The 25,790-nt window shown below is 50.4% G+C and overlaps 2 protein-coding genes across 2 annotated transcripts; both read left to right on the top strand.

Annotated features, from left to right (window-relative positions):
* The first annotated feature begins 139 nt into the window (after window positions 1-139).
* AP2M1 (adaptor related protein complex 2 subunit mu 1) lies at window positions 140-9,365 on the top strand. The gene is made up of 11 exons (XM_049628484.1): window positions 140-376; window positions 2,402-2,518; window positions 4,391-4,656; window positions 5,356-5,438; window positions 6,045-6,180; window positions 6,270-6,411; window positions 6,885-7,004; window positions 7,107-7,242; window positions 7,343-7,440; window positions 7,968-8,079; window positions 8,758-9,365. The coding sequence occupies exons 2-11, from the start codon at window positions 2,445-2,447 to the stop codon at window positions 8,890-8,892; spliced, it is 1,302 nt and encodes a 433-aa protein (XP_049484441.1). The 5' UTR covers window positions 140-376; window positions 2,402-2,444; the 3' UTR covers window positions 8,893-9,365.
* Window positions 9,366-11,243: 1,878 nt separating this feature from the next.
* Window positions 11,244-22,763, top strand: ABCF3 (ATP binding cassette subfamily F member 3). Its single transcript, XM_049628483.1, has 21 exons — window positions 11,244-11,355; window positions 11,586-11,733; window positions 11,892-11,971; window positions 12,482-12,528; window positions 12,711-12,808; window positions 12,910-13,032; window positions 13,197-13,463; window positions 13,781-13,861; window positions 13,951-14,010; window positions 14,109-14,165; window positions 14,279-14,301; window positions 14,404-14,459; window positions 14,586-14,786; window positions 14,878-14,954; window positions 16,032-16,076; window positions 16,154-16,286; window positions 16,821-16,909; window positions 17,008-17,099; window positions 17,287-17,419; window positions 17,586-17,673; window positions 17,763-22,763. The coding sequence occupies exons 1-21, from the start codon at window positions 11,283-11,285 to the stop codon at window positions 17,919-17,921; spliced, it is 2,130 nt and encodes a 709-aa protein (XP_049484440.1). The 5' UTR covers window positions 11,244-11,282; the 3' UTR covers window positions 17,922-22,763.
* Window positions 22,764-25,790: the final 3,027 nt, after the last annotated feature.

Here is a 25,790-nt window from a genome sequence, read left to right as displayed (position 1 = left end):
CCAGACTACAATTCCCAGAATGCTCAGTGGGGAAAATGAAGGGAGTGGAGCAGCGTATGATGGGATGTGTATTTCGTGTAGGGCTGAATAAGGCCTCTCCTATCCCTCCCCAAGGCACTCCTACCCCGCCGAAGGCAGTCGGTCGTTGTAGTTTTGTTAAACCTAGGAAGCTTAAAATTGTAAGCAAGAAGGAGGAGAGCTTTGACGGGATTTGTAGTCGTCACGGTCTTCCGACGCGCAAGCGCAACTGTGGTTGGGGCGGGGCCGCGGCACTGCAGTGAAAGCCGAGGCAGCGGGCAGGCGAGCAGGGGGCGGGCGGACATCTTGGGATCTGGAGAGTGGCCGGGCAGGCTGAGAAGGGGGCCGCGGACACCAGGTGAGCCGGGGATCTGGCTAAGGGTAAGGGAGGATGCCTACCCCGCTGCCCAGCTTTGCCCTTCCCTGCACTACGCTACGCGGAAAGCTGCCCACACCCGGGAGTGGCCTCAGCCTTCAGATCGGGAGGGAGCTGACGGCTGGGCGGGGGCGCCTGGGGCGCGGTTGCAGGACAGGCTGGGAGCGGCGCCCTCCACCTGACCCGTCCGGAGCCTCCCGTGAGGGGGATACTTACTGGAATCCTTCCAGAGCGGGGACTCCGCGCGGCGACCCCCTCCCCGGGATCGTGACAACCTCCCTGCCCCTTGGCGCCTCCTCTCAACGCAAGGACAATTCCCCCATCTCCTAGGACAGTGACACCCCCTTGTGGGCTTCTTCTTGGACTGTGACAAGTCTCCCACCCTGCGGCACCCCCTCCCCCCAGTTGAGTGACACCCCGCGGCTCTTTTTTCTCAGACCTGTGACAGCCCCCGCACCCCCGTGGAGCCATATTTTTTTCCGCGATGTCTTCCTCCCCAGGCCGAAAAACCCATCAGCCCCTCATGCCTCTGCACTTGAACTCCAAAGCAGGTTCTGTCGCCCCAGCTTTCCTTTATTCACTACTGTCAGTCTCTCACTGCTGTTTTTCTTCTTCAGAGCCTTGACCTTTGCCACACTGGAAACTTCTTCCCCCAGATGCCCCCACCATCCCTTTTGCTGCTCCAGGCTCACCTGAGTAGACTGCCTGGCTGTTTCTGCCAGTCTTTCTTTCCCCTTAACTCATTATTCCATTCCTGTCCTGGGCCCCACCTCAGCTGCCCTGGTGCTCTAAGGTCCCTACCACTGTGTGAACTTGCATCTTTGCCCAGGGCTCTAAACTCCATTTTGCATTTCTTCTCCCAGCCTCTGTGGACTGAGGGATGGAATGTGTCCACCACCACCTTGAGAGACCTCTCACTGAGTTTGGGAGACCCTGGTGGCCGCAGTAATCCGCTTTATTTTCCAGTCTAGAAAACTCTGCTAAACTCCCTCCACCCTGTGAAAATTAATACCAGAGCTAATTCAGGAAATCTAGAACTAAATTAACCCTTTTTCTCCTTGCAAACAGTCTAAATTAGTTTGACCCAGATAATTTGGATAATTCATATATTCTGCCCCTTGCTTATAGGTACTCAGGCCAGAAATCAGTTATGTCATGGGGTCTGGAATCATAGAATTTCAGCCAGATCAATCTCATTGTTTTATGAACCTATATTCCCACCCCCTTATTTTTATTGCATTTGGGAGCTGAGAGGGAGCCTCCCTTTTTAAAAGGGAGATAGTTAAAAATAACTAATAAGAGCTTGGGTCATTGAAGTGTAGTCTGCCAGGGCTGGGGCCTTTCTCTCTGCTCTTTTGCCTGCTTATCTGACTGCCTGGGATTGGTTGGAACCACACTCCTGGGTCCGTGTCAGGGCCTAAGGCCTCCCTTTCTCTCCTCCCCACACCCTGCACACCCTTTCCTGGAATGTTTAGATTTCTGTGAATTAGAGAGCCACAGGTCAGGCCCTACTGCCTTCTCAGAAGGGTAGTGGAGCCTGAGAGACCCGGTCTTCCTAAAGCTGTGCCTGAGGGCCCCAGGCCTGAACCAAGTGGAGGTAATTCCTACCGCCATTCCTGCAGCCGCAGGCAGGCCTTCATGGTGACTCACCGGCTACAGTCTGAGTGAGAGTCTGCACAGGAAGGGGCCAAAAAGGATCCTTGCCGAGTTCAGCACTGTGAAGAGGGGGAGGGGGCTGCTTTCTGGGCTCAGCCCCAGAAAAGGGAGGGTCAAAATGGCCTTAGAATCCTGGGCCCAAGTCCTTCTCCATTTCTTTCTCCTTTCCAGTGTGAGATAAACAGGAACTGGAGCCTGGCTAAGGGGAGGGGCATGCCTGGGAGGACTGCAGGGTCACTTCTGGAGGGTTGAGTCAGGAAAAAAAGCCGAGCCAGTGACCTGCACAGCCCCAACTGGGGATGTTGGCAGAGGTTCTGAGGCCTTCCCTTACCCTGCCTCCGCCTGTCCTAGGTCTGTTCTCAGAGCGATGGGCCTTGGAGACTGAGCTGCCGCCATGATAGGAGGCTTATTCATCTATAATCACAAGGGGGAGGTGCTAATCTCCCGGGTCTACCGAGATGACATCGGGTGAGTCCCCTGGCTGAGCCAGCTGTGCCCCCACCCCTTATCCTTCCTCCCCAGCATGCAGGACCAGGTCTGTTGCTACCAGAGACTTGACTTGGGCTACCCCCTTCCCTTGCTGCATCCTAGAAGCTCAGCTAATACAACCTGGTTCCCATTAGGTCTGGTGGTATTGGCCTGATAGACAGTTACTGCCTGATAGGCAGGACCTGTGGAATAGTGTGGCCCCTGCAGTCTTAGGAACTTTTGCCCTTCCTGCCTTCTCCTTTCCTTAGTGACAGACCTAGTTGCTCGAGTTGAGTGCTTTTGCCCTGGCAGATTGATTCCTCCTTTGAGGAAGAGGGAGATATTTCTCCAGGGGATGGAGTTAGTGGCCAGGCTAGAGGTACTAGGCCATCTAAGTCTTGCTCTCAAAAGCCATTCTCTTGTTGAGAGCCTTCACTGGATTCTCTTGAAAGCCTCTCCAGGCTGCCAAATCCTCTCCCACTCCCTTTCTCAGGAGGAGGCAGGCTGCTGACTCAGCCATTTTCAGTTCCTCTGGGCTACCCCTGGAAGAGAGGTTGTGAGCAAGCCTGGAGCACTCTCTGGGTCACTGAAGGAAAGGCAGGGAAGCCATGTGGCCCTTTCTGGCCTATCAGAGTAGATGTGGAATAGCTTCTTGTTCTGGGTCCCTCAGACCTTAACGAGGAAGCACAGCCTGCCTTCTCATTCTGCCTCACCCTGCACGCCACTGTTCTTTCCTGAGTGAGGGCACTTGTCCTAGCCTCAGCAACTCTAATGAGATTAGGCTTCTCTGGTTCCCGCTGCCCTGTTTTTCTTCCTCTAAGAGCTTAGGATAGAGAGTTACAGAATGGGCCTGCTGCAGAGCCTTAGCTCCTTGCCTCCCAGCTCCCTGGCTAGTGGGCTGGCCTGGCCTTTGTGGCTGTTTGTCCACTGACTGGTGGTGGGGCATGAGCTAGAGTTGTGGCGATGCCTGGCTTGCCTGAACCTGGCTGGCTGTACCCATAGGCACCCCCCTCCTGCCATGGATGGACCTGCTTAAGCTAGGGCACATACTGTCTTGCATGCCTTGCTATGCTCTCCACCCCTTGCCTGTTGCTTGTCTGCTTCCACCTCATGGTGTGTGCTGCCCACCCCCAGTGTGTTGTGTGTCTAATCCTCTCTCTCGTTGCTGTCACTCTCCTTTTCTTGCTGGCATCATTTCTCTCATCCCATCTCATTGGCTGCCGTAGCAATAGGTAAGCAGCCTATCAAGCTGCCGCCCAGGCACAGGTGGGTGGGGGGCCCTGCCCCCCCATCATTGTTTTCTTCATCTGTTTTCATTCCCCAAACATGCCCTGGAATTGGATCCTGGACAGGAATGAATGGCCCAGCTCCATGGCCCCTCGGTCCTTTCTCCTCGGTAGATCAGAGCCTTCTCTGAAGTCATGCTGACTTTGTCTAACCGGTGGAATCACAAGTGGGAAGACTGGGAAAGAAGCAGAGTCTCTCTTTCATTTGGGCCTGGAGCTTACTGAGAAGCTAGAGAGGTTGCAGCTGGGAAATTGGGGCCAAGCCTGGGAGTTAGGAGCATACCTCCTTAAGCCTGATGGATCTCACTTTATTAACGCTACATCTATCCTCCTGTCATTGCCACTTGACTTCCCTGTCTCTGATGGCCTTCAGACACTAGCCCAGCTCTGACCCTACCCTTGTGCCTCCGCTGGGAGTCACAGGGAACTGCCCCAGTGGTTTAGGCAGTTGGCTTCAGAGTACATGCCAGACTTAAGCAGTGAAGGGGGGAGTAAGGAGGGGGGAGTTGTTAGCAGCTGTGGTTGATCCCTGTGGAGTGAGGTTTGCCTGGGTGCTGAGCAGCCCCTGTGTACCCTTTTCCCTCAGGAGGAACGCAGTGGATGCCTTTCGGGTCAATGTTATCCACGCCCGGCAGCAGGTGCGCAGCCCTGTCACCAACATCGCTCGCACCAGTTTCTTCCATGTTAAGCGGTCCAACATCTGGTTGGCAGCTGTCACCAAGCAGAATGTCAATGCTGCCATGGTCTTCGAATTCCTCTATAAGATGTGTGACGTAATGGCTGCCTACTTTGGCAAGATCAGCGAGGAGAACATCAAGAACAATTTTGTGCTCATATATGAGCTACTGGATGGTGAGGCTGGCAGGGCGGTGGGCCTAGGGTGGGGCTGAACCTGATGGGGCCTGGCCTGGAGGTAGGAGCAGGTGTGAGGTTCCCTCCAGTGCCTTCTGAACTTTTCTGACTGTTTAGTCTTTTGAGCCCTGAAGGCCAGCAAGTAGAGGTGGGAGAGGGGGCAGAGGACCAAAACATCTTTCAGGGGGATAAGAACCTAACTGTGGGGCTTGGTAGCTGGGCCTCCTACAGTTAAGCACATTTCCCTTTCACCTTTGTGGTTTGGGCCTTAGTTCCCTGACTGTCCTTCCAGCTTTCTATCTCAATAGCGGCCTCAGAGCCTGGAGGAGGGTGAGCTACTACCAGCTTCTAGGGTTACATTATCTCTCTTCCTCTGTAGGGTATGATTTAAGGGAACAGAGTCTTTCCACCTTCCCATTGTCTGTCTGTTTTCTAAGGACTCAGCACTTCCTGATCTCTCATTCACTGGCCATAAGAGTCTTCTGCTGATTTTCTCTGTGAAAAAAACTGACATTTAATTATGTTTTCTTATGAAGCACAAATCCCGGAGTAAATGCTACAAAGCAAGAGGACAGTGCTGTAGATGATCCCACACTCTTCTGGAGCTGTCCTGGCCAGCTATGTCCAGGCCAGGGGAGGGATTAGACTAAAGAAACCTTCAGCTTTTTCCAGGGGCTGATGGATCCCTTCCTTTTGCAGAGATCCTGGACTTTGGCTATCCACAGAATTCAGAGACAGGAGCACTGAAAACCTTCATCACTCAGCAGGGTATCAAGAGCCAGGTACTCAGTTGTACAGCCACAGCCAGGGTGGGGCCCATCCTCCTTAAGCCCCCTGAACTCTGTCCCGGCTGACTCAAGCACCACCTCTGACAGGAAGTGCTGGCCTGAGCCCTCTGCCATGATTGCAGGCCTATTTTGCTGTGTGTGGCCCTCCACCCGAGGAGCAGCCAACTCAGCATCTCTGTTTCTGGGAATATAGTTCAAGCAGTTTCCTTCTGCACTGAGGGAAGGGAGGGTGTGGGCTGCTCTGGAGGCCTGGTGTTCCTCAGGAGGAGAGAGTGTGGGCCCTCCTCTAGGATCCAGGCCTTATAGCTGCCTTCTCCTTCTTTTCTGCCTGCCTCTTCCCGTCTGTGCTCCCCTACTGCTTCCTGTGGGCATCACATTGGCCCTTTGGCCTCCAGCATCAGGTAAGCTGTTCCCTTAGCTTCCATCTTTACAGCTTTGTTCCAGTTTTCTTCAGGCCCTGCAGCATGGAGCTTATGGGGAAGATGAGTTACAGGGTGGGGACCAGAAGGCAGGGGGAATGAGGGTAGAGTGGGGATAGAAACAGGATGATTGAAGGTAGAGAGGAATGAAGTCATTATGTTGTCTCTGTCCCCCGTGTAGACAAAAGAAGAGCAGTCCCAGATCACCAGCCAGGTGACCGGGCAGATTGGCTGGCGGCGGGAGGGCATCAAGTATCGCCGGAATGAGCTCTTCTTGGATGTGCTAGAGAGTGTGAACCTTCTCATGTCCCCACAGGGTGAGAGCCCTCTCGAGATGAAGCTGGAGGGGCAGGACCAGGGCAGGATCCTCATCCTGACTCAGATGTTCCCATTTATCTATCACCAGGGCAGGTGCTGAGTGCCCATGTGTCAGGCCGGGTGGTGATGAAGAGCTACCTGAGTGGCATGCCCGAGTGCAAGTTTGGGATGAATGACAAGATTGTCATTGAGAAACAGGGCAAAGGCACAGCTGATGAAACAAGTAAAAGGTGCCTGGGGCAGGGTTGCTGGTGGGAGAGGGTGGACCTCGAAGGGCTGAGCAGGGTCTAGTGAATCACAGGTTCCTTTCTAGATACCATTTTTCCAAGCTCTTGACATCTGTGCTTAAGAGAGATGAGGGGATTGTAGTCCTCATACTTAAAGAGTAGTCCCCTTTGTTTGATTCCCCAGAACTAAGATTTTTCTATAACATACTGATGGCTTCTGGCCAGTGTGCCTAAAACCTCTGGGTCCCAAGCACCGGAGTTCTCCAGAAACGGTGAATTTGCAAAGCTCCCACTCATCCCTAAATTGGCAGCAGGGACCCCTGAGTCAAAAAGCTATATTCTGGTAGCCTTCCACAGTCTGTAGTGCAAGCTTCACTCAGGATGTGGCAGCCTTTGGGGGTGGGATAGATTCCCAGCCCAACTCTCTCTTGCCACTCTCCTGTACCAACGAGGAGACCTTCTGCCCCTGCTCACAGTGGGAAGCAATCAATTGCCATCGATGACTGTACCTTCCACCAGTGTGTGCGACTCAGCAAGTTTGACTCTGAACGCAGCATTAGCTTCATCCCACCAGATGGAGAGTTTGAGCTCATGAGGTACCATTGGGGTGTGAGGAGGCAGGGAATGCTGCTGGCAGAGAGTGGGGAGAGGGAGGAGGACAGGCTCTGCTGTGCCAACCTTACTCCCCACCCCTAAAGGTATCGCACCACCAAGGACATCATCCTTCCTTTCCGGGTGATCCCGCTAGTGCGGGAAGTGGGACGCACCAAGCTGGAGGTCAAGGTGGTTATCAAGTCCAATTTCAAGCCCTCATTACTGGCTCAGAAGATTGAGGTGAGAACAAGGGACTTGGGGAGGAGGAAACACTGTCTCCAGATAAAGGCAGCTGATGTCAGGGCTTGACAGAGCTCTCTGACAGGTATATCACTTCTAGGTGAGGATCCCAACCCCACTGAACACAAGCGGGGTACAGGTGATCTGCATGAAGGGGAAGGCCAAATACAAGGCCAGCGAGAACGCCATCGTGTGGAAGTGAGTCTCCTTCACAAGGTCACTGCAGGGCTTAAGATGCTTTGGTGTACTCCCTTAAGTCTTACCTTCATCCTCTTGAGTGTGAGTGGTGTGTGTGTGTGTGTGTGTGTGTGTGTGTGGCAAGGATGGGGGGGTGCCTGTCTGCTTCTCCAGGAGCCTCTGCTTATGCTGTCATCCATATACCTCTGTGTGAGTATGCACATGCCTGCACTTGGGTGCATGCGTGCATTTAGTTATCAAAATGCCTCAACATTTCCCTATTTGCCCTTGTAACATCTCTGTGAAATAGCAAGGGATAGCATGCTTGTGTATTTAGGCTGAAATTGCAGCCCACAGTGCTAAAGGAATAGCAGACCCAAGATTCCATAGCAAGTGATTGCCAGGGCCCTTACCACATTTCCTGTCCTAGCACTTCCCACAAGTTCCTCTGTTCCGTTCCCCCCACCCCTCCAGAAAGGACACCGTCCACCTTGAAACTCCTCCAAGCTATCAGGGGCACTTGCTGCTCATTGCCCCTCTGTTCCTAGGATCAAGCGTATGGCAGGCATGAAGGAATCACAGATCAGCGCAGAGATTGAGCTTCTGCCCACCAATGACAAGAAGAAATGGGCTCGACCTCCCATTTCCATGAACTTTGAGGTATGGCAAGGGGGGAACCTAGAGCCACTGCAGAGGGTATGCTAATAAAGATCTTAGGATCGTCCAGGTCACCTTCTGCACCTTGCGACCTGCAGATGAGACCCAGAGAGGGGAAAGTGACTTTTATAATTCAAAGACCCATTTCCTCCCCCTTCAGGCCTCTTACTAGAAATTACTACTCACACTGACAAAAAAAAAAATCTGTGACTTGTAAAGTTTGTCATAAAACAGTTTTTTGGAAAAATTTAGATTGTTTGACTACCAGATAAGACCCAAAGTTTATTTACACACAGGAGACTGGTCTGGCATTGCTTTGCACATGTTAGACATATAATTTTCTCCACCTTATTTTTTAAGCCCATAATATTGAGCAGAATAAGTGTGTTCTAAGGTGGGTCTTTGGTTGCTGCCTCCTGCTGATTAAAGGAATTAATTCGAGTTACCACAGGCAGGGCCTGATTTCCAACCCGAGTGATTGTTAGTTACGCTTGGATATGCTTTCTTCTTTAGAAACCTTTTAAGATCCTTCTTAAGCTTCCCCTAGCTTCTTTCAGGACTCCGATCATTCAGACACCTGTAGTAGAGAGAGATGAAGTAGGGCAGAGCTACAGAACTTCCCAGAGGAGAGCAGCTGTGAGAGGAGGACCAAATTCCTAACTGGAGCTATCCCTTGCCCAGGTGCCATTCGCCCCCTCTGGCCTCAAGGTGCGTTACTTGAAGGTGTTTGAACCGAAGCTGAACTACAGCGACCATGATGTCATCAAATGGGTGCGCTACATTGGCCGCAGTGGCATTTATGAGACCCGCTGCTAGCTGCCTAGTAGCAGCTAGCCTGCCTCCCCACCCACCTTCTTCCACAGGTCTGGGTGCCCCCGGGCCACCACACGTCAGCGTCTCCTCCCTCCTGCTTTGCTGCCTTCCCTTTGCACCAGCCCCTGAGTCTAGGTCTGGACCAACCACATCGTGAGCGGGACTGGTGGAGCAGTCCCTGGGCTCCCTGGGCAGGGTGGTTTCTGGGGCTCCTACTCCACCATCCGTGTGCCCTGGCCCAATGCCAGGCTCTGTGTTCTGTGACCAAAGCCAGGTGGGCTCCCTCTCCTCCCCTCCCCTGTGGCCACATCTCTCTGGAGTGGGAGGGTTGGCTGCCCCTCACCTCGGAGCTCCCCCAAAGGCCAGTAATGGATTCCCAGCCCTCAGTCCCTACTCTGCTTTGGGATAGTGTGAGCTTCATTTTGTACACGTGTGACTTTGTCCAGTTATAAACCCAATAAACTCTGTAGAGCGGAGATGCTAAGTGTTGGTGGTGCCGGAGCTACACGGGGAGGGGAACTGATGGGATTGCTCTTCCCAAATCTTAACACCGCATACTGTGAGTTGAGTAGAATTTTATATTCTGAGCTCTCTTAAGGTTCTGGGCCCCCTTGAGGTGATCCAAGCCCTTATCCTGACTGGTGTCAGCCCCAGGCCTCCTTTCTCAGAACACAACCTCAAGGGCAAGCAGCTCCACCTGGTCCTAGTTCCCTGAGGGTAGAGATTCTTTCCCTAGTTGACCTCCAGCTTTAGACAGGTATTTTCTAATTAGCAGAGATTAAGCAAGGTTTACATTTGTTTTTTCCCACCATCTTGAGAAACTGACCTCAGTTCTGTCCTTTTCGCAATTACCCAGGCTTCCCAAACAGTGGTGAGTGGCTGGCAAAAGGGATTCTCCTCCTTGCTGTAACTTCCCCTCTGTAGAGAATCTTGTGATAAGCTAGTCCTTAAGAGGAGTATTCCATAACCTGCTGGTGTATTGGGGCAGATAAAAGAGCAGACCTGCCCTCACCAGTTTTCCCTTGTTTGGTTTCAGCCATTTTAAATCTATTAGAGAAAATTTCAAATATAAAGAGAAATAACAAGATATATGTAATGAACCCTCATTCAACTTAAGTTACCAACTCATGGCCAGTTTCTTATCAACATGATCTGTGTTCAAAATCCAAGAGTCCTGTGGTTTGTTTTTTTTTTTTTTTTTTTTTTGCAACTTGCATCAGGATCTAAACAAGGTACATTGTGGTCAGTGAATGCTTTTTAAATCATATAAACCACAGGTTCTCTGTCAGCTCTTGCAGTGTTGTTGAAGAAAGCATAGTTTGTAGTCCCGTCCCCCCCCCAGAATGCCTCTTTCCCTCTATTGCCTATAAAATGGTTGTTAGCTCTAGGAGCTTAACTTTTAAACTTCAAATAGCAGGACTGATCCTTTGCAATGGCAAAGGATGATGGATCTTAGGTGAAAATTTTAGAGCCAGGTTGGAAGAATATTCACATTAAATGTAAAGCAGCATCATTTGAGGGAAATAGTCTTAACTTCTGAGGAAATCAGTGAGAGGAAGTAGCTTTTTACAGTCATTTACTGGGCTTCCTGATGCAGAGCAGTACGCTTTGGGTGTAGGTAGGGAATAAATACCATTGAATTTGCACAGCCTTTTGTCCATCTGGTTTTCTTGCCCTTTGGTGGTGAGAGAGCTTGTGCCCTGTGGTGAGGTTAGGACCGAGTGAAAATAATTCGCGTAGAACTGCTGAGCTGTCAGGTGAGAGAACGGGGTGCTGGTCCTGGGCGGGCTGGCCACCGGGCTGATAACAGAAGCCCGTAGGACCTGGGGACCGGAACAAAACCTGTGGGCTGTACATTACTGTGCAGGGACTTCTGAAAGCTCGGGGACGAGTGAGTCAGCAAACCTCTCGGTGGGCTCCAAAATGGACCCGGCTGGGCGCGCTGCGGTAGACGCGCCTCAGGGGAACGCAGAGACTCGGGCGAGGCCCGCGTACATTATCAACCCCTCGTCTGTCAGAAGGTTCCCTCCCACCGGACCATCGGTGTCTCGAGTCCAGATAAACCGCGAGCTTCCCTGCACCCTACCCCGCCGCCTCCCGTAGCTCCACCTCCCAGAAGGCAGCGAGAACCGCACATGTGGCTAATTTTTCAGTGGAAACGGCGTTGCGCAAGCGCAGAGAGAGCAGTTCTAGCGTAGACTCTGAGCGGCGCTTGCGCACGGTTCCTCCATCCCAGATCACCTAGTCCACCGGATTCCGAGGGCTCTGCGCTTTTCTTACGTCACTACTAGGCATGCGCTTTGGGAGGAGGGGTGAGCTTTTGGGAGACCTGCCGGAGGCGGGTCTTGGCTGAGGTCTAACGGCGCCTGCGCGGACGGGAGCCCTACTGGAACATGGCGACTTGCGCTGAAATCCTGCGGAGCGAGTTCCCTGAAATTGACGGACAGGTCTTCGACTACGTGACGGGTGAGCGGAACCGAATCAACGCGCTGGGGAATCGGAAATGGAAGTCATTAGGGGAAAGACTAAGGGCGGGCAGTGCCGGGGACCGCTGCTAGGCCTCTCCTCTGTGTGACCTCTTGTCCCGAGAACCGGTTAGGTCTGGAGCCCGGACTGGGGCCGTGGTTCGGGGGCTAAAACTGCTTGTATGTCTGCCGTACCCGCTCTCTTCCTCGACCTGCCACGCCCGGCCTAAGGCGTCTTGCACAGCGGCAGCGCGGACTTCGAGTCTGTGGATGACCTGGTGGAAGCAGTGGGGGAACTGTTGCAGGAGGTGTCCGGGGACAGCAAGGATGACGCGGGCATCAGGGCTGTGTGCCAGCGCATGTACAACACTCTGCGCCTGTAAGTGCCAGGGCGGGGGAATCTTGGGGCAGGATGGGGGGTGGGGGCGTGATAGGAGGGCGGACGGTGAGGAGACGAGATGTAAGGGAAGAAGGTCTGATGGTTGTAGAGCTTTTTATTCAGCTCCTAATTCTGCGCTTTCTGTTTCTACCGTCAAGGGCTGAGCCACAGACCCAGGGAAACAGCCAGGTGCTACTAGACGCCCCCATCCAGTTGTCAAAGATAACAGAAAACTACGGTGAGAGTGAGGGAAGATTGAACTAGCTGCCCTCTGCCCTTGTCTCAGCCTTCACCCCCTACCCAGCCCGCTGTCCCCTGGAGCCCAGGACTCCTGGTACCCCTTTTCCACAGGAAAAGGTTGTAGAAGCTAGTTAATGTCTTTACTGAGGGCAAAAGAGGCCATTGATGAAGGGAGTAGGATTGGACAGGTCTCCAAACTCTTAGGTAGGGTAGGAAGAATATGGGCCTTGTAACTAGACAGACTTGGGTTTACTTCCCAATTTTGTGACTTTTCTAACCAGTTGCATGACCTTTTAGGAGTTGCTTATCTGCCTCAGTCTCTCTATTGTCAATCTGGAAGGTGTTTTTTGGTTTTGTTTTGTTGAAAAGTGGGGGGATGACAGCTGTTTCTGGGATTGTAAGGCTTTTCTTTAAGTGTCTATGTCTGTGTCTCATTCATATTAATTACTCAAAATGTTAGTTTCCCTTCCCTCAGGGAGAAGGTGACTGCTTTTCTTATCGCTTACAGACTGTGGCACCAAACTTCCAGGACTGCTAAAGAGGGAACAGTCCTCGGTGAGGATGGGAAAGAAAGGGTGGGGGCTGAGGGTGAGCGAGGGTGAGCATTGACTGTCTTTAAATACTGGAGTATCTTTTTGGGGAATTTCTGATAAAGTCTTTCCCTGAGAGCAGGGTAACTTAAGATGTTGTTTCTGAGGCTACAACCTAGGCTGAAATGGTTGTGTTTGGACCTTCAGACAGTGAATGCAAAGAAGCTAGAGAAGGCTGAGGCTCGACTGAAGGCAAAGCAGGAGAAGCGCTCAGAGAAGGACACACTCAAGACCAGCAGCCCTCTGTGAGTTTAGTAAGAAGGGCTGAGAAGAGAATAGAGCAGTCTCTATTGGGATGGAAGGGTGGCTGGGAGTGCTAAAAGCCATCCATTTCTTCCTTTGAAAGAGTCTTGGAGGAGGCATCAGCCAGCCAGGCAGGCAGCAGAAAGGAGAGTCGGTTGGAATCATCCGGCAAGAACAAATCCTATGATGTTCGAATTGAGAACTTTGATGTGTCTTTTGGCGATAGGTGAGGGAGTGGCAGTGGGGGGTGACGTTTTTTCTTTTTCCAATTAAAGGAGAATTCGGACAGATGGAATGGGGCTTAAAGTAACACTAGGTTTGTGTTGTTAAACTTGCTGCATACCTGTTTCTAGAGCAGCACCCTTTGTTTTCTTCCTGCTACCCCTGCAGGGTACTGTTGGCTGGAGCAGATGTGAACCTGGCATGGGGCCGCCGCTATGGACTGGTGGGCCGAAATGGGCTGGGGAAGACAACACTCCTGAAGATGTTGGCCACTCGGAGCCTGCGGGTTCCAGCCCACATTTCCCTGCTGCACGTGGAGCAGGAGGTTGCTGGAGATGACACCCCTGCCCTTCAGAGTGTGCTAGAGAGTGATACCGTGAGAGAGGACCTTCTGCGGAGGGAGCGGGAGCTCAGCGCCCAGATTGCCACTGGCAGGTAAAGGCTCCAGAATAGGTAATAACCAGCAGCCACAGTTCTTCACAGAGTGCCTGTCATACTACCACAATCCATAACTTGCATGCCCATCCTAGTAAGCAGCAGAGCTTAGAACTTGGCTCTGTGGGGCTGTAAAGCCCCGTTCCTTCCACAGTGCCCACTGCCCTCACTGTCTTGAGCAGGTTCTTCCTATCCTCTATTCCTGTCCTGGCAACAAGGCAGTCGGTGACCTGCTTTTCAGCTACATAGGGTGCAGGACATTCCCCCAAGACTATCTGCATTCAGGCTGAGTGCTCTTCCTCCCATTCCCACTCCAGGGCTGAGGGCTCAGAAGCTGCACAGTTGGCAGAAATATATGCCAAACTGGAGGAGATTGAGGCCGACAAGGCACCTGCCAGGTATTTAAAATTCCCCTTCCCTCCTTCAGATTTTACCTTTCCATTTCGTTACCTGTTCCAACGGGGTTCTTTAATTTCCTCACTTCTAGGGCATCAGTCATTCTTGCTGGGCTTGGCTTTACCCCTAAAATGCAGCAGCAGCCCACCCGGTGAGTGGCCCTTGCCATTCTTAGTTACGAACACTGTTGGCTCTGTCTCTACCTGTCCTGGTGAACACCTACAGCTGATGTGATCTGTGTTTCTTTAGGGAGTTCTCAGGTGGTTGGAGGATGAGACTGGCCCTGGCCCGGGCCCTGTTTGCTAGGTGAGTCTCCTGGGCCTGAAGGGGCCCATGGATACTGTGGAGGATTGGCCTTGGTTCATGGGAGGTCGTGAACTGCTGACCTAAAACCTCAAGGCTTGCATTCTTTTCTATAGGCCAGATCTTCTGCTGTTGGATGGTGAGTTTAAAATGGGCACCCTGACTTTGGGGTGAGGAAGGATGGCAGCATCCAAGTTCTCTAGCCCTTCAATCCCAAATGTGTCCTCCCCAACTTTTCCAGAACCCACAAACATGCTGGATGTAAGGGCCATCCTGTGGCTGGAGAATTACCTGCAAGTGAGTGGCTATAGGTGCTGGAGTAGGTCTAAGGAAGGTCTGCCTCTAAGACACTGGTGGGGAGGTGGGGGGTGCTGGAAGTTGATTTCCCTCCCAAACTGGGCCTGCCATCCTGTGACCCCTCAGACATGGCCCTCTACAATCCTGGTTGTCTCCCATGACCGCAACTTCCTGAATGCCATAGCCACAGACATCATCCACCTGCATAGCCAGCGGCTAGATGGCTACCGGGGAGACTTTGAGACCTTCATCAAGAGCAAGCAAGAGCGGCTGCTCAACCAGCAGCGTGAATATGAGGCACAACAGCAGTATCGCCAGCATATCCAGGTATGGGGGCAGACAGGGCTAGGGGCCCATGGGTATTAGAGTTTTCAGGGATGAGGGAGCCTGACCAGTGTCTGCACTCATCCACCCACAGGTTTTCATTGACCGATTTCGCTACAACGCCAACAGAGCTTCTCAAGTGCAGAGTAAACTCAAGATGCTGGAGAAGCTGTGAGTACAGTGCCCTCGATTAGACCCTGACTCTTATTCCCTTAATTTTTTCCCTGATTTTGCAGGGTACCCCTTGCCTTCCCATTCTAGGTCTCCCCCTTTTCTAGAAACCAACTTTAATCTCCTCTCCAACAGGAAAGCAGAGAATTTTACACTGCTGTTGTAAATTAGTGTTGTCCCCACAGTCCGAGGCAACCACTAATTTCTTTTCTGTCTCTAATATATTTGCTTATTCTGGATATTTTATATAAATGAAATCCTGTAACAGGTGACATTTTGTGTCTGGCTTATTTCACTTAACGTAATGTTTTTGAGGTTTATTCGTGTTGTAGCATTTATCAGTATTGCCTGCCTTTTAATGGCTAGGTAATATTTCATGGTAAGGATATACAGCATTTTGTTCATTGATTCATCAGTTGAGGGTTATTGGAAGTGTTTCTGTTTTTTGGCTCTTATGAATAACAGTGCTCTAAACATTTGTGTACAAGTTTTCGTATGGACGTATGTTTTCTATTCTCTTGGGTATATGCCTCGGAGTAGAATTGCTGGGTTACAAGATAATTCTATGTTTAACTTTTTGAGGAACTGCCAAGCTGTTTTCTAAAGCAGCTGTACCATTTTATATTTCTACCAGCAATGTATGAGGGTTCCAATTTCTCCACATCCTTGCCAACACTTATTATCTGTCTTTTTAATTTTGGCCATCGTAGTGGGTGTGAGCGACAGCTCACTGTGGTTTTGACTTGGATTTCTTTAATGACTAACAACGTTGAACATTGGGGGGTTAATCTAATAGCAACCTTTCTAGAAGTGCCGGTGGTGGAAGGAAGTCTAAAATCAAAGGCTTAGGTTTTTGTGACATGAAATATTTATCACAATGTATTAACCGGAAGGCCAAAAATCTCCTGAAAGGGATATTGTGAACTGGAAGAAGGTACTCTAAAATAAGAATGGGGTCTGGATGGTAGAATTATGAGTTTTTTCTAGGTTTTCCCTGAACATCTATTATTTGTGTAGTAAGAACAAAGTCATTTTTTTAAGCCATAAATTTAGTTTGCCTGCCCCCTCTCTCCTCAGACCGGAGCTGAAACCTGTGGACAAGGAGTTGGAGGTGGTGATGAAGTGAGTGCTGGGCCAAGGGCTGGTGGGGAGCTCTTGTTTCCGGCCACCTCTGTGTTCCTCACCATCACCTCCTGCAGGTTCCCTGATGGGTTTGAGAAGTTCTCACCACCAGTTCTACAACTAGATGAGGTGGATTTCTACTATGATCCTAAGCATGTCGTCTTCAGCCGTCTATCCGTCTCTGCTGATCTCGAGTCCCGCATTTGTGTGGTATGGTTGCTGTTTCTCTGTTCTGTGAGCTGGGACTCTGCCACCCCTTCACGTGGTGTGGATTGGCCCAGATCATCTGGCTGCAAAGGGAAGTGGTATACAGGAGCAGGGATTGGCCTGGGCCAAGGGCTTTGCTATACTTCCTTGCAGAGATAGGAAGCCTGGTTGTGGTATTTTATGAATACTTAGAACAAGACTTTATCTTACTAGTCTTAGCTCTGAGTTTTCTCAAACCATGGAACATGGAAGAGAGATCAGATTTCAGGTCTTGACTCTGCCTGTTGCTAGCTTGGTTACAAGGTGGAGATAACACCTACGTCACTCAGTTATTGGCAGGATTAAATCCCCTGCACTTAGTAGGTATTCAGGTGTCAGTTCCCTTTATATCTTTACTGGTTGTTTCATCTTTCTGTAGAGTTCCTTAATATTTTTTTCGTTGTTGAAGGAGTCATTGGTCAGAACCAGTTCTCATCTCCTTCCCTTCAGTGTCTCACACATGTCCACTCTTTAACATTCTCGGGGTTCTTTTTACAGGTTGGGGAGAATGGTGCTGGTAAGTCTACCATGCTGAAGCTGCTTATGGGGGACCTGGCCCCTGTCCGGGGCATCAGACATGCTCACAGGTAAAGGCCCCAATTCCAAACTGCTCATACACTGTAGCTACACTTGTTTATGGTCATTGCCTTCCATCCCCTCTTTCCACCTTTGTTTCTGCCTGTAGGAATCTGAAGATTGGCTATTTCAGCCAGCACCACGTGGAGCAGCTGGACCTGAATGTCAGTGCCGTGGAACTGCTGGCACGCAAGTTTCCTGGTACCTTAGGGATTTGAGTCCGGAAAGGAGGTGACCCCTACGACTAGGCCCATCTTGGGGTGGGGTGCTGAGCAGTGGGCCCCAAGTCTAAGTATAAGGACATGGGCATTTGGAGGTAGGGCTGAGGGGAGGGCGAAGAGAGAAAGTTGGGTCAAGAATCCACTTGATGGGGTGAGGCCTATTCCAGGGCGGCCTGAGGAGGAGTATCGTCACCAGCTGGGCCGGTATGGCATCTCTGGAGAACTGGCCGTGCGCCCTGTTGCCAGCTTGTCTGGGGGCCAGAAGAGTCGGGTAGCCTTTGCTCAGATGACCATGCCCTGGTGAGCTCTTGCCTTCCCCTCTACCCCTCTACCCCTCTACCCCTCTACCCCTCTACCCCTCTACCCCTCTAGCCAAGTAGAAAATGTTTCTCTTGCCTTCGTATCAGAGGGTTCATTTTTCTCTCAACCCCAATAACTACCCACCTTCCTGGATATTGCCTTCTAGCCCCAACTTCTACATTCTGGATGAACCCACAAACCACCTGGATATGGAGACGATTGAGGCTCTGGGCCGTGCTCTCAACAATTTCAGGGTGAGTGTGCCTTCATGCTGCCTGCTCCTCCCCAAGTGTCATCACCCCTTAGGGCCCCCCTGAGTGCCTCCTGGTCTCCTCTCTTTCAGGGCGGTGTGATATTGGTATCCCACGATGAGCGCTTCATCCGGTTGGTGTGCCGGGAGTTGTGGGTGTGCGAAGGCGGTGGCGTCACCCGGGTCGAGGGGGGGTTTGACCAGTACCGCGCCCTTCTCCAGGAACAGTTCCGCCGTGAGGGCTTCCTTTAGGGTCACCAGGCCGAGGACTGTGCCCAGGACATGGACTGGTCTCTCAGACCCCTGGGCCGCGATATAGGCAACCATCTCCAGGCCACGGACTTCCCCCAACTTTGGGGACAGCCTTATTTCCAAATCTCCTTTTAACTGGAGCATCCTCTGCATAACCCAGGGAGCCCCGTCTAAGTGTCTGTGAGGACTGGTCTTCAAGGGAAGGGGTGGGGGTGCCCTCTGGTTATAGATCCCCCCAACTGCCCCAGCTCTGACTGGGCCCCAAGTGGCTGCTGTGTAAATTAAATGTCCCCCTGCATCTCCCTGGCCTCATCTCTGCTGCTCATTGGCAGGGCTGCAGCACTTGCCCAGTGTTAAGGGGCGTGGGCTCTGAGGTTTGGGCTTTTCCTGTAACACTTATATCAGTCACATGGCCAGGTCCATGGCAGCACCAGTCTTGCTCTGGAAGGAGGTGTCATTAAAGCCACTGGGGCTCAGAGATCACCTGCCTTACTTTGGGTGGCCTGAGCTGGTGGAATGAAGGGCAATGTATTACATCACTGGGGTATACTATTCCCTATAGCCTGGGCTCAGCTGCAGCAGAAGGGGGCTTGGTTTGTGCTGCCTCAGTCCCACTGCTTGGAGGAGTGAACTGATTGTGTAACCTGGCCTCCAGCATGGTTTGTCAACTGCTTACTCCTGTGGTCTCTGACTTAGGCTCACCTTGCTTCTCTGATCCTCGGCTGGAGCTGAAGAGAAACCGAGAAACTATCTTTGTCCCATTTTGCTTGGGTGGCTTCATGTTCTTTATTTTCCTTCGAACCATGTAGGGGGGGCCTGGGAAGTAGGGAATTGAGAATGGGGTCGAATGGGAAGAAACAGCACTTTGTTTTTAAATCAAGGAATCTCAGGAGAGCAGTTGTTTAACAGAGTACTAGCTCTTATAAATATTGTTTCTTGAGGACTCCACTTCTATATGTAATTGTTAGAAGACACTAAAATAGGAACCTTGCCTTCCTCAAAGACAACAGAGAAACCAGAATCAACAGAAGGAACTTGCTGGCTTCATGGGAAATTGTAGTCACAGGGGTCAACCTAAGATTTGTAGCCCCCTGAGGCTGTTGTGGTATGTAGGTAGCTGGGGGAAAGAGCCTCTTTTGGAGGAAAGGAGAATGAAATGAAGAAGGCTCTGTTCACTACACAGCAGGTGCTGATAGACTGAGGAAGCTGGCCAAAGGGCCACTAGTCAGCCAACCTCCTCAGCCTCCCTCCCTCTTAGAAGTCCAGAGGTGTTCCAGCCACTTCTGTGTACCATTGAAGTCACGAGGGTCTTCTCATGGTCCCCACCACACTCCTCACCCTCAGGCCTGCAGGTGTGCCAGTTTGGGGGCCATGTGGTGTAGTTTCTGTGCCTGCCTTTTTGGCCAGGCTCTCAGCCCCGTCACCCCTCACTAATTTGTGAATCCCTGTAGGAGTCCTCAATTTCTCAGTCGGTGAGAATGCAACCGAAGGGTTCTGTGACACAGAGTCTGCTTCTTTGGGTGTGGCTTTGTGTACAAAGAGCAAAGGCATTGGAGTAGGGCCTGAAATCAAGTCCCAGCTCCATCCCCAGTAATAGAAGGGGCCACTAGTATTAGCTGGGTAATCACAGCACATCACAACCTTTTCGAACACCTTCCTACGTGGTTTCTTTATAGGGTTGTCGTGAGGTTTAGATGGCAAGCACGTAACATATAAGCCCTCAGAAAGCAATTCTTGGGTGAGCGGTCTGTGATTTGAAGACTATTATTATTATTTGGGGAAAGAGGAAATTTTTCTCTTGAGTGGGTCCATAGGTGGACCAATTTGGGCTCAAAGGAAAGAAAACTTTTAAATAGGCTGCTTTCTGGGAGTGAGTTCCCAGAGACTGTTCAGCCCTGCCAGGCTATGGAGAAGGGCTCTGAGGGAGAAGCCAGCACTAGATGGCCTCCAGACTGGCTTCCAGTTTATGATTCCATGAAAGAAATGTGAATGAAGAGCTTTTATATATGACAATATAAGTCTATGCCGCAGGACTTGAGAAAGACGGCATGAATGAATTGCAGGAGGTGAGAAAGATCCCAGGATAAGTGTGTATGGTGAATTTCTGGAAGTTAGGGGAGGTGAGTTGGCAGGAGATGGTGGTCTTCAGGGATGGAAAATGGCAGCAAAATCAGCCATCTCCACTCCACAGGGCAAAGGGGAAAGTGACCCAAAAGACTGCCCTTGATCACTCCAGACGGCCCAATACAGCAGTCTACCCTTCCATGCTGTGGAGACCCTATCTAACACCAGCCATTGGAAAGCTGGTCCTTCCCACAGCTACTGATGCTGGAGCTGCCCTGCCGACATCAGGCCTTTAAAGCAGTCCAGAGCCAGCCGGGTTGAAAGACCTCAGTCTGCAAGGCCTTCTTTGAAATGCTGGCCTCCCCGCTTCTGCTGGCCTTACATACTCACCAGTGCCTTCCCAGACAACCTGGTTGGTCGCCGGTGGACAAGGGTGCAGTGGGGGTCTGCACCTCAAAGATGCCAGTCACAGAATCATTTATTCCAATGTGATATTGCTGTCTTGAGATTTGCTAGACCTAGACATTTTACTAAGCTTTCCAGGTAAATTTTAGCACAGAATAGGAGAGAAGGTACCATTTACCCTGCCTGGCCATGCCCCAGCCTGATGTGTCATTTGGATACAGAACGTCTTACTAGGAACCGCTCCCCAGGCCTGGGTCTGGTCCACCCACAGATGCAAACCAAACAACACCCCCGCCAGCATCAGAGCACTGTCACTCTGCATCAGCGGGAGCCCGCAGACTGGATGACTGAAGGGCTGGGAGGGTTTTTCAAACCTGGGGTGATGGACTCTGCTTCAGCCCCACCCTCTTCCAAGTGGGCTTCATTGGCACTGTGTGCTTCCCCCATTATAAGCTGTATGCCGATAAGATCGTAGTTCTGGTTTGCCTTGATATCCTTGAAGGCCAGGCCATGGCTTGCTCGTCTTTGCACCTCCTGTGCCTGTCACAGGTTGGCTTCCCTGGAAAGCAGCTTGAGATCAGTTGAGCAGAGGGAGAAGCCGAGCAGTGATGCAGGCCCAGGAAAGGCTCAGCCAAGCCCACGTTCTGGAGCTGGGATAGCCCTGCAGAGTTGGCCTAAGCTGAGGCAATGGGTTCAGCCTTTATTCTTCGGAGTGATTAGTCTTTAGATGCCAGCTGCTACCAGAACGAGGCGTGACCTTCGGAAAGGTTTTCTTCAGCTGAGGCAATCCTCCTCAGGGGCTGACAAGTGAGGACTTTCTGCCGTCAATACGCAGCAGCTGGGGCAAGTTCTTCACTCCTAAAGGGGGATCTGGGTAGCCCATCACAGCATCCACTACAGTGCCTCCCAGTTAATAGGTGCTCAGTTAAAATGCTTGTTAAGTGACTATTTGGGGAAAATTAATTTGAGAAAAAGTAGAGAATGATGGAGGAGAGAGCAGAGGCAAGAAGACCAACAGGGAGGCCATGACCCAAATCCAGCCCTACGGACATGGAGTCGAGATGATGGAGGCAGAGGTGAGACCAGGGAGGATGGTATGCAGACTTAGCAAGGGGTTTGGAGCTCTGCCTAAATGAGGGAGGGCTCCTTTTTCTGGGCCTGAGTCTTGAAATAAGTGAAATGAAATGAGAACTTTGAGACACTAAGAGGTTAAAGAGATATTTGTTTTTAAACCTTCCCTTGTTCCCCCTTTCAACACAATGCTAAGGAAGTAACAGTTAATATTTATTGGGGTCTTATGTAACAGGCACCGTTGTAAGTGCTACACCTGCACTAAATCAGTCCTCGAAACCCTATGAACTGGCACAGTTGTTATCCCCGTTTTACAGATAAGGAAACAGTTGACCGTGGGTGTCTGGGCTGGGATTCAGGCCAGGCTGGCTCTATATCTCTAACTGCTACAGTGCTGCCACTTAGCTCTACTGTGTGACATACTGAATAGTCAGGTTCTTAATTCCAATGCTTAAAACTCACTAGTTGCATGGAGCGGGGGAGGGGGAAAGTTTGAACAAGCTCCTCTCCAGAGGCTAAGCCGATGAGTAGGTGTACCTGGCACAGTGGCTGATGTGCTAGGTGCTCAATGCATCGTTAAGAAATCCCAAAACACAGTTTAGTGGAAAGTCATGCACTGGGGTTAGTCCAGCTCTTCCACCGGTGGCATCTTGGATAAGTCAACCTCTCCTGGGTAAATTATCCTTAAGTGGGCTTACTGCACTTTGTCCTGCCTGCTTCTTTGGGTAGTTGGAAGGATTAATTGAAACAAGGTCTTGCACACGCTTGGATGGCTCAGTCAGTTAAGGTTCTGACTCTTGATTTCAGCTCAGGTCATGATCTCACAGTTTGTGAGTTTAAGCCCCTCCTTGGGCCCTGTGCTGACAGTGTAGAGCCTACTTGGAATTCTGTCTCCCTCTCTCTGCCCCTCCCCCATTCGTTCTCTCTCTCTCTGTCTCTCTCTCTCAAAAAAAAGAAACAAGGTCTTGTGCAAACTGAATGTTTTTATAAACTGTAAAGTGCTATGGATCAGCCTGTGGGAGAACTGATGCGGCAAGCACCCTAGAGCCTCCTCTGGAGACAGTCTCACAAATGCTCAGGGGCCATCATCAAGATGTCACCCAAGAAGGGCCACCCCACAGCCCTCATCTGCTGAGCTGCACATCAGAAAGCCACGGGTGCAGGAACGCCTAGCCCCTGCTGAGTTACATGGGGTTGGGCAGAAATCACCATGTAATTTAAGCCCATTATAATACGTATATGTCATGCCCTGTCGGTAATTCTAGGTTTCTGTTTTATGTTGAATAAATGGGTGGTTTGAAAGTGATTTCTGATTTATTGTATGTAGAGAGGCCTTTGAAACTCTAAATTACAGTACGTAAATATTTGTCAACCGACACTATAGCATTTTAACACTGAGAAATGCTTCCTGAATGTTCTCTTTTGGTCTTATCTTCTCACCAACCTTGTGTTAAATGGCTCCTGCTGAGTTATTCCCATTTTACAGAGCAGGAGCTTGAAGCAGATGTTAAGGGTCTTGCTTAGGTTCAGATACCTCTTTTTGTGCAGAGAGAGGGCAAGAACCAAAGTATGTGGTTCATCTCTCCAGATCAGCTGTTCTTAGCTTTGTTCCGCAACAGTTTATACAGAGGGTGACATTCTCCTGAGCATGCCCAGGGTCAGGAGCCCTTCTGTCCTTTTAGAAAAGTATTTGAACCTGGAAGGAGGGTTAGTGCCTGTGGGTCTGATTTGTTTTAACTTGTGTATTAGGGTGCGAGCTCTGGAATCAGAACTGCATTTGAGTCTGGATTCTATTATTGAATGGCTATGTCACCTTGGCGAATGATGCCTCTCAGTGCCTCAGTTTCCTGATCTATAAAATGGGAACAATAATGGTCCTTACATTGTAGGTTTATTGTATTAGATAATACAACCAAATTCTCATCATGGGCCCACTAGTTCCATAAATGTTAGCCATTATGATAACTAGTGTTTGTTGTGACCTTCACTGCTTTACTGATTTTAGTGAGGTAATATTTATGACGCTCTGGAGCTGAAGACCACTGTATTTAGTCATGGTGCCTCAACCAAAATGACAGGTACCCACACTTCCAACTTTGTGTCCTTGGACCTAGAAGGGACCCCCTCTTGGATTCTTCTCTCACTGCAAAGACTTATCCTTTAGATTCTTACACACACACGCGGGCTTCTCTTGTTCTTTATGGATGTTCTATATTCAGTCTATTCCATCACTCAATACTTTGTTTGAAGTTGGGGATTCTCCATCAGTAGAGGAGTCTAGGTTTTCCTTGAGTACTAGTGACCTTTGAGTATAGTCATTCTCAACCTTCTTACCCCCAAAGATATTTTCATCTCCCTCTTCCATGAACACTACAGTCAGAACAAAAGTATGGCACACCCAGAACTTGGAAGCAGAGTTATCTTAGAATAAGACTAGTAAGAACTAGTGAACAATGGGTGAGATGAAGTCATTCAAGAAATTGTACATTGTGGTTTGGTGTCAGGGTTGGGGGTACTTTTTCTTTTAAGTTTATTTTGAGAGAGAGAGAGAGAGTGGGGGGTGGGCAAAGAGAGGGAGAGAGAGAGGAGGAGGGAGAATCCCAAGCAGACTCTGGCTGACAGCATGCAGCACGACAACAGGGCTTGATCCCAGGACCCTGGGATCATGATCTGAGCCAAAATAAAGAGTCGGACCCTTAACCGACTAAGCCACCCAGGTGCCCTAGGTTGGAGGTACATTTAAGAGCCATCAGGTAAATGAGGCACAATTAGCTAAGGAAGAAGAAGTGACTGGAACAATATATGAAATGTGATTGGAATCAAGAATGCCAGGATCCTGCAATGGAGAAGAGAGAATATGAGAGACCCAGCATTGTCACTGGGTCCCCAGACCTGCTGGCAGGTGGCAGACTCTATCTGGCGACTTGACTTTTTGGCAGGTCTTGCGTCAAGAGGCACTGGGTGCCCCCATCCATCATAGCTTGACACCACAGGCCCCAGACCCTCATCCACTAATTCCCCCATCCCATTCGACCTTCCTCTGGATTCCTTGGCTTGTGACTTGGCTTCTGTGACCTTTCTCACCTGGAGAGCATATACTGACTGGAGAGTTGGATTTTCAGGCCTCTTGTCAGCTGCATTTCTAGCGACAAATTAATGAACCGACCTCTGGTTTATATGTCAGTCTCTTCTGAGTTTCAATACTGTGGCTTTATCTAACAATAATGATATGCTAAACACGATGTACCAAACATCATTCTAAGCATTTTACATGAATTGGCTAATTTAGATGTATTTTTTTTAATGTTTATTTATTTCTGAGGCAGAGAGAGACAGAGCACGAGTCGGGGAGGGTCAGAGAGAGAGGGAGACGCAGAATCAGAAGCAGGCTCCAGGCTCCGAGCTGTCCGCACAGAGCCCGACGCGGGGCTCGAACTCACAAACCGTGAGATCATGACCTGAGCCGAAGTCAGTCGCTCAACCGACTGAGCCACCCAGGCGCCCCGATGAATTGACTAATTTAATCCTCACAACAAACCAGTGAGGTATGGATTATCTTTATAAGTGAGAAAGTGGAGGGGCGCCTGGGTGGCTCAGTTGGTTAAGCATCCAACTTCAGCTCATCGTGATCTTGTGGTCCTTGAGTTTGAGCCCTGCATCGGGTTCTGTGCTGAGAGCTGAGACCCTGGATTCTGCTTCAGATTCTATGTCTCCTCTCTCTGCTCCTCCCCAACTCACACTTTGTCTCTGTCTCTGAAAATGAAAACCTTAAAAAAAAATTTGTTTTCAATTAGTGAGAAAATGGAGGCCCAGAAAAAATCTAAACTAAAGACACCTTGCTCGGGGCTAGCCACTCGTGAGACTCTGAGCTGGGCTTGCACTGAGGTCGTGGTGAGCCCAAAGCTCCAGCTTGCCCGCTCTAGCACAGCAAGGTGCCTCGACCACATTAGCACTGAGTACCTGAGGTGGTGAGGAGCATCTCTGTGCTGTGGTGACCTCAGTAAGTCCTGGTACCCTAGGTGGGCCACCCACATCTGAGCAGCCTGCCAGCCCACCCGGGCCATGCTGCCATGTGTTAAAAGATTGTATGAAACAAATCTAATTTGTTAATTATTTTCCCGTTAAAATTTGATCAAAATATAATATGGTACTAGTCATAGTTTCTGATCAGCCTTAAATAATCACAGTTGCCAACCCAACTTATTTGATTCCAGCACAAGAAAAGAAACACTGTTTATTTTTTTAACCTTTATTCATTTTTGAGAGACAGAGAGACAGAGCATGAGTGGGGGAGGGGCAGCGAGAAGGAGACACAGAATCCGAAGCAGG

Source organism: Panthera uncia, chromosome C2, assembly GCF_023721935.1.
Source record: "Panthera uncia isolate 11264 chromosome C2, Puncia_PCG_1.0, whole genome shotgun sequence".
NCBI lineage: Eukaryota > Metazoa > Chordata > Mammalia > Carnivora > Felidae > Panthera > Panthera uncia.
This window is presented reverse-complemented; position numbering and strand designations above follow the sequence as displayed.